This window comes from Atheta coriaria, unplaced genomic scaffold (genome assembly GCF_025399875.1).
Source record: "Atheta coriaria isolate IRGN ID8LTWV9N9 unplaced genomic scaffold, Caltech_Dcor_3.1 hic_scaffold_2_pilon, whole genome shotgun sequence".
NCBI lineage: Eukaryota > Metazoa > Arthropoda > Insecta > Coleoptera > Staphylinidae > Dalotia > Dalotia coriaria.
The window spans coordinates 3622767-3631113 of record NW_027045444.1 but is presented as its reverse complement, the minus strand read 5'-3'; the positions used below and the strand labels follow the sequence as shown (position 1 = coordinate 3631113).

General features: G+C 44.9%; 1 protein-coding gene across 1 annotated transcript; it reads right to left on the bottom strand.

Moving 5' to 3' along the window:
- Positions 1–1457: 1457 nt before the first annotated feature.
- On the bottom strand, positions 1458–8331 carry LOC135803318 (arginine-glutamic acid dipeptide repeats protein-like). The gene is given in 12 exon segments (XM_065316909.1): positions 1458–1804; positions 1862–1929; positions 2370–2443; positions 2680–2795; positions 2854–3001; positions 3094–3308; positions 3384–3671; positions 3801–4141; positions 4207–5504; positions 5507–8028; positions 8092–8250; positions 8325–8331. Coding segments are annotated over 11 exon segments (5235 nt in total). The 3' UTR covers positions 1458–1804; position 1862.
- Between the last annotated feature and the right edge of the window lie 16 nt (positions 8332–8347).

The window sequence follows — 8347 nt, the reverse complement described above, 5'->3', positions numbered from 1 at the left end:
AGTACGTGAAACTAGTACGGGTGGCGTGGTTGATGCATAAATACAGTGGATTGTGGTGTGTGATATGGTTGGAATGGAAGAGGGATAGTTGAGGTAGACGTGTTGAAATCGGATGGTGATTGGTTGAAAGTTTTGAGTGACAGTTGTCATTTTGTGTGAGAGGCTTTATAAGATCATGTAGATGACATGGATGGTTTATGTTGTATACCTTAATGGTGTATACATACAATGGAAGTGAATTTTTAAGAGCAGTGGGGATGTATCAATGTAATTTTTCGAGGTATTAAATTAGCAAATTTTGAATATCGCGCCAAAATGCTGCATGTCAACCTCTGATATTTGACATTTCAATCCCAACCAAATGAAATTGTCATGTTTGACACTTTAGTTTTGAATAAATAAGTTATAAAAAACTTAAAAAGTAATTATTTCGTGTTTCTTCTGTTAGGTATGCACAAACGAGTGTTTGTGTATTTTCGCTTATTTACTATAAAATTAAAACGTGTTTTTCTTGTTTTACGTCAATTTTGCACTCTTCCAGGGTAACCAACTTTTTTCTACCTCTTTTTTTGAATTCCAACACATTTAAACGTATGCAAACCCCTCTTTAACACAAACTTAATGACAAAACAAAAATTAATCTCTTCAATTAGTCATGTACCACACCAGACGTAATAAAAGTTATTCTTACAGTTTTTCCATTTCCATAGTTTAATTTGGTATACTCTCGTTAACATAAATAATTCTGCGAATGTATTCTGGAAACCAACGCGCACGTCAACAAACACCATTTCCAGTGCGCACTGACGCATATTCCAATGTAGCATCGTCGTGGTGCCTCCGCGTCCGCGTCCATTCCGTCTTGCGAAATATATATTTATATTATTTTACAATAGAGATTAGTACATGGGAGATTTCTAAAAGTTAATGCGCATTCGTCACCTGAATAAATTATTACTTCACCTAAGTGTCAAACGTTCCATCGAAAGACTCGCCATGTTGCGCATGCGTGTACAACAACACATCACCAAGTCTCATGACATGACGCTTCATGTGCAAACGCGTGTGATATTTCTTTAGCCACACTTCCATCCACCATTTTGTATAATGTCTTGCGCTTCGCACATGATCTGCACATGAACAACCTTACATCCGATATTAAACGATCAAAAAACGCTTACAATCTAGCATCGCGGTGGAGATAATAAATTTAGAATAATACTTTGATCACCAAATCAGAACTCGAATTGTGAAGAGAACGTAATAAACCTTACGAAAATAACGCTATGTCATTATATGTACAAATGTATGCGCATGCGCTTTTGTTTCCACAACGCACAGAAAATGAAGAAACCTGTATTATCATTTTCTGTCATCTTGCGTTGGAAACAATTACATAAATCACACACAATTTCTGATCCTAAACCATTTTTGGTCCTATTCATATATGTCGTTCGTTAAAAATAAATTCCGATATATATTAAAGCAGCAATGATTGACTTGCAAAACCTATTTACAATACAATGCACAACGCGATCTCAGAATTCATGTTTACAAATACAATATACGCGCTAGATTCAAAACCGTCCGTAGTAAAATAATAGTTGTTATCGTCTATATGTATATATGTACAAAACCGCGCGTGCGCACGCCGATATCGTTTTTACTTCATAAATAAATTGTTTTGATGGTTGTTGCTTCATTAGTAGTTGCTAATTACGCCTTAGAATTAATGTGTGTGTGTGTGTGGTTGGTTTATAAATTATGTTGTACAAATAGTCAGCTGCTGAAAAGTCACTAGCGCCTGCAACAAGTCAAGAAAATCAGTGTTAGTGAGCGATTGTTCGCTGCGGGTGGATACCTTACTGTCTTGAACCGCCTCGGGCGGCTTCCTCTAGCGCTCGGACTTTCATCTCACGGTCGCGTTGCCTACAAACAAAAACATTTATTAATATATTTGATTATTATTTTTACCAAAAACTAGGCGGATAAAAGTTGGGGGTTGACGTGTATAAATCCTGGTTGCTGATTGGTTGAAATGTTAAGAGTCACAGTTGTCATTTTGTGTGAGAGGCTTTATGGGATCATATAGATGACATGGATGGTTTATGTTGTATACCTCAATGGAGATATACAATGGATAGGCAATTTTAACAGCTGTGATGATATATCAATGTAACTTTTTGAGCAAATTTTGAATATCGCGCCATAATGCTGCTGTCAACCTCTAATATTTGACATTTAACTCTAACTTTCATATGTTTGACACTTTCGATTTGAATTGTAACAAATGAAAAACTAACTTATTTCATACAAAGTGTCTTTGCATGTCTTTCAACTTATTTAAATTAAAAATGCCGAATATTTACCTTAAATATTCTTCGTGCTGAGCGACAATTGACGGATGCGGTGGGAATCTATCGCGTTCCAATAACATCTGTCTCTGTAAACCGTCAAAACATGATTATTATGTTTCTCAAAATAAAACTACAATCTAACTACCAATATGTGTGTTGTTTGTGTTGTTTTGTGTGTACATGTTTAAAATAGCGCACCGATCGGTGGAAAGTTGCCATTGAACTGTTGCTGAATCGTGTGTTGCAATTGTTTCTAGTGTAAGTGTCGTGTGTGTATAAAATGTATATTTTTATTTAAAACACATCAAAATGCATCTCTTACCTGGTGTGCTAGTTGATCAGCATAAGGCCGACCTAAAATATCCGGATGATGCAACCCGAGCGGCCCATCCCTGCCCGGAATAAGCCCTGGTCGCGGGTATCCTGGCGTTCCTGATGCTTACACAATCATGTTTAATATATTTATCATTTTATTGAATGTATTGCAATTATTTACCTGGTAGTGGAAAACCAGCAGCAGCCGCAGCCGCCTCCTGCTGCGCTTGTTGCTGCTGCGGATGCAGGTGGAGGTGTGTGTGCGCATGCGTGTGTGCGTGCGTGTGCGCATGGTACTCCGGCGAGATGCCGGCCATCTGTAAACGCACCTATTCAACAAAAACAAAACGTACAAATATCCACAAACGAAAAATAAACAAAACAAAAAAAACACAAATAAAATCATAACTTATAAACATACCATTGGATCAGTCGCCAACGCCAATCTCTCCGCTTCCAATTGTGCTGCATGCGGATGTGGATGATGTCCCTGTGGTCCGCCAGGTGGCCCCTGCGGGCCGGGCGGTGGTGGTATACCTAAACGCTCCAGTCTTTCACGTTCCAATTGATTTAGTTGTGCGCTGCTTGCACCGGCGCCTGGGTAAAACGCCAAGTGATGCAAAGGTACACCAGGTCCTATAAAAACCAACAAAAATTAACCAAAAAACAAAACATAACCTAAAATAATATAATATAATATAAAAACATTACCTCCAGGTCCAGCCATGCCAGCTGCATACCGCCTCTGCAACTCCAACCAATGCGGATCCATCGGATTGGGCGGCGCGCGTATCCCCGTCTTCATAATCTCCTCCTTCAATCGATCATTCAACTCACGCTCCCTCAACTCCCTAATCTCCCTCTCACGCTTCTCGCGTTCCAAGTGTTCCAATTCAAGTCGCTCACGCGCACCAGGTCCGTACATGGCCGCCGTATTGATCTGGTATTGCAGGAGGGGATCAATACAATGCGACTGCATCATCGATCGCTGCATGTGACCTAGACCGCCCATAGTGAGCAAAGACAACAAAAAGTTAATAAACCAGCCCCAGAACTAAATACTAATGTTGATGGAATGAATGTGATGTGATATGATGTGATAATGATAATGAAATGGATGAGCTTTACCTTTACCTGGGCTGAATCCGGCATGCGGACGCGCATACTCGGAGAGTTGCCGCAATGCAGGCGTATCGGTGAAGCCAGGCCGTGGAAATCTGTCATACGGTGATGTGACAGTTTCCATTGGTCCGCGAGATGGCGGTTTAACATCGGGTTTATCCGGCGTGGTGATTTTGCGACTCTGTTGGTGCTGCGCGGCGCGTTCACGTTCCTCACGTTCTTTTTCTGCTTGTTTACGAAGGCGTTCTTCGCGCTTGCGCGCTAATTTCGAATCCGGCACGGGTTTGAAGGTTAGATCCGTGCGTGTGCACGAATTGTAATCACCACGGTTCCAATGCCTCAAGAATCTAAACATAAATACAAAATTTAGGTTATAAACCAATAAAATATAAATATTAACAGAAATAATTACATTGCGCTTTGACTTCGATGACATTCCGAATCCTCTATCCTCGGTTCCGGTGATGGTCCCCTCGGTGGTCCAAGCGGACTAGTCTGCTCTTCCTCAGCGACAATCTCCGGCTCCGGTTCAATCTTAACCTCTTCAACCTTCGGCGTAATCGGCGATATCGTCGGCGGCGCATGCGCACCAGCAGCCGCATGCATCGCATGCTGTTGTTGTTGCATATTCGCCGCAGCCTGCGCCGCATGCGCTCTCAACTGCTCTAGCGACGAATTCGCCATACTAGGCGGGCCCAATGGCGGCGGAGGATGATGCCCCATACTCGGCGGTTGTATCATCAAATGATGCGGGTTAGTCTGCGGCGGTGGCCCACCAGGCGGTTTCAACCCACCCGGCACATGCCTCAACCCCAACGGCGACAACCTTTCATGATGATGTATATGCGAATGCGTATGAGAATGCTGCCCACCTCCACTAGTATGATTCATACTCGCGCTTTGCGTCACCGCAGCGCCATGCGGCGATGAAGTCCTCACCACATTCTGCTTAACCTTATGCTGCACACTCTGCGAACTACTGGAACTAGTCGAGTGGGAAATGGTCATTGAATGATTCGAACCATACGGGTGTTTTTCAATGGACTGATGCACAGCGCTGTGATTCGAGGTGCTTTGATGGTGCGTCAGAGTGGTTTCCTGAGTCTGATGGCGTTCCAATCCATGCTCATCAGCATCACGGATTTCTCTTCGAGTGGTGACACTACTGGTTGAGTTTGTATTGTGCGCGGACAACATGGTCGTCGAGGTCTCAATCGCTTTCTCCACGGACCTTTGACTTGACGGAGGTGGAATCGGATGGGGTTGTGGCACGGGCCCGTAAGGATACGGATAACCAAACCCATAAGCCCCATAAGGGTGTGAATGGAACGGAGGGATATGCGGGAAGAGATGTGAGGGATGCATGAGGTGATGTGGAGGTGGCATTGGGCCATAGGGTGAATGTTGTTGCATCTGTTGGGCTAGTGATGTGGGTACTTGATGCAGGGCTGATGTGGGACTGATCAAATTGATCGCTGAATGATTGGACATGGGTTGTGGGGAGTTGGTGGCCATTACTCTTAGAGGAGGTGTTTGACTGACCACGATAGGAGTGGGGGTACTGCTGGTGCGCTTTGGGGTGATACTCTCCCTATCGCGTTTCTCATCACGTTCACGATCTCGCTCTCTGTCTCGTTCTCTATCTCTATCACGATCACGTTCCCTGTCTCTTTCTCTATCCCTGTCACGGTCTCTATCTCGGTCACGTGACGCTGATGATTCCGGGATAAACTCGGAGGTGGGTGTGGTGGTAGGCCCGGATGATGTTGCATGGGTGGCATGCCTGGATGTGGGGGTATCGTTGGTGGTAGATGCGCTTGACTAGGTGACGCACTCGGTGGTGGTAGGGAATACTCCGGGACTTCTTTTTTGATGTTTATATCCGTGGAGGAAGTACCACCTGTTCCTGTGTTTGTGTTTATGTTTGCAGAATGTGATGAGTGGTTCTGTCCAGTTGGTCCAGGTGGATCAATCTGCCCAACAGCATTAGGGAGACTGAACCCTGGTACCTTTACATCTTTCAAACTCTGTAGAGGGTCTGAGATGATTGAAGGTGGAGGTGGACCAAACGCACCTGGTCCTGGTCCTGGTCCTCTATCCTGTCCAACTGATAATGGAGGGTGTTGACCATAAGCTGTTGCAATAGAAGATGGTAAACCACTTGGTGTTACCAACTCAGGTTCTTGTTTGATTTTCAAATTCTGCGGTTCGTTTTGTCCTAAAATAGGAGGTGCAGCACTGGAGACAGGTGGCGCTGGTGGTAAACCCAGTGGTTTGGTATCCCTAGGTGAATGCTGACCATGATGCGGATGTGGGCCATGTTGATGTTGTCCATAAGGCATAAAGTATGAGTTCATGGGTTGGTTACCTCCAATGGTCACCAGATTACTATTCTGCATTAGTGAGGGTAAAGGAGGTTGACCAATGGGAGGTGCAGATAGGTTCAAATCAGACCTTTCTGGTCTCTCCTGTCTATCCACACGATCTTTAGCAGGATCAACACGTTTTTCCTCCTCCCCACCACTGGAAACAGGTACTACCCCAGGTAAAGGCGGAGGCAACCCAGGCATATTCGGATACTCTCCCATGGACCTCGATGGTATCATGGGTATCACCGTAGGGATATTCAATGGTTGTGATATAGGCGGTGGAGGTGGTCCAATGGGCATATACTCCCTATTACTGTTATTCGTCAGCTCCATGGGTTCATCCCTCGGTTCAATCTTGATATGATTCAATGGTTGCGGATGCATTACCGGAGGTGGGCCTGGAGCAGGTCCTGGAACACTCGTCGCCATTGGAGGCGGCGGAGGTCCTCCTTGGGTCATCCCTCCAGGTGGTACCACATTAAACCCACTGGGTTCCTTATCTTTATTAACAAACTGTGGGTTTACAGTCAACACCTGCTCTTTGGGCCTCTCCATCGAAGATTCCTTCAGATTCAAAGGATGATTAGGTCCCAGGTGTAACATTTCCGGTGGTTTATACGCATCTTTATAAGGGTCATGGTCTTTGAGGTTCAAAGCTTCAGGAGTATCCATAATCTCCTCCTTAATATGCACCTGGACTTTATCCATGTTGATCTTGGGTATAATCAACTCTGTTTTGAACTTTTCCGGTGCAGGAGCAGCAGGTGCGGATACCACTGGTGTCACAGGAGGTAAAACCGGAGGTGTGACAGGGTTAGGGATAGAATGACTCATAGGTGGCGCTGGGATCTGCTCCTTAGGTTCCGGTTGTTCTTCTTTTATATCAGCTTCCGCTTTAACTTCAGATTTTATTTCTTTTTTGACTTCCGGGAAGGATTTCAACGCATCTGAAGAGTATTTCATATCAGTGTGTTCAATATTCCTCTTCATGAGATTTTTCCTCTCGTTGATATCATCTGGTAGACGAATGGAGACGTTCAATGGCGCTGCTTCCGGTTTGGTGGTTATAACCGGTGTTGGTTGCACCACTGGTGGTTTATTCTCTGCCACAGTAGATGTCTCCACTTTCGACGTTTTCTTCTCTTTATTGTCTTTAATATTAACAGGAGTTTCTTTTTCTGGAGTCTGCGCAGGTGTTTGCTCCTTTTCCTTCTCGATAATCGGAACTACAGCGCTCGTTGGTGGCGCAGGCGATGATACATCCCTGGCGCTCTCACTCTCCGCATCATTCGCCTCCGCTTCGTCGTTAATACTGCCGGAATCAGTCGTGATACTCGATGGACTCTCGGCGCGTTCACCAGGTCGCTTCTTTTTATACAGCGAGAGATCCTTGTCGTCATCGCCCACATCTTCGGGCTTCTCTTGTCCACGCTTGCGACTCTTACTCGGCGTTTCTTTATCTTTATCCTGGCGTGATGAATCCTTACTCCCGCTGGTGCCTTTCTTGCTACTCTTGCCAGGAGTGCCGTTGTTCGCTGTTTTCTCCATTGGAGAGCCGGATGTGTTTGTGGTTGCTTGCTTGACGGGCGTTTTGGGTTCGGGTGTCTCCGCGCCGCGTTTCGGGCGCTGGCCGCGATTACTCGTCTGTTCCTTGGCTTTGTTACGCGTGCGCATGCGTTGTGGACTGGCGTCCGGCGATTCGGCAACAGGGCGGAATAGATACGTTGATTCCTTGTCGCTGCTTGCGTTGGCGTTTTTATCCTTATCCTTGACCAGCGGTAATTCGTTGGTTTTCTTGTAATAGGCGCGACAGTCGTAGCAGAGCAATTGGCGATCTTTACCACCAGTAGCCCAATCACGTGAGTCTAAATATAAATTATATTATATAGTTTTGTATTTAATAAAACAAAATGGCGGATAAAACTTACTTGTAGTGAAACAATGCGAGCAGCGATATTGCGCCTCACGACTATCACTATCGTCTTCAGATGCGTCGTCCTCCGTCACAGAACTCGTTTCACCCGGTTCCTTACCAGGTTGTGGTGATGGCCTCGACTCAGTCTCGACCGTCGTATTATTCCCACGTCCTAACACACAAAACCATAACCCACCAGAGGACGAGTCCAAATCAATTACGCATACACAAACAACGAAAGCGAACGAGTCATACGTCAAAAGTACGTT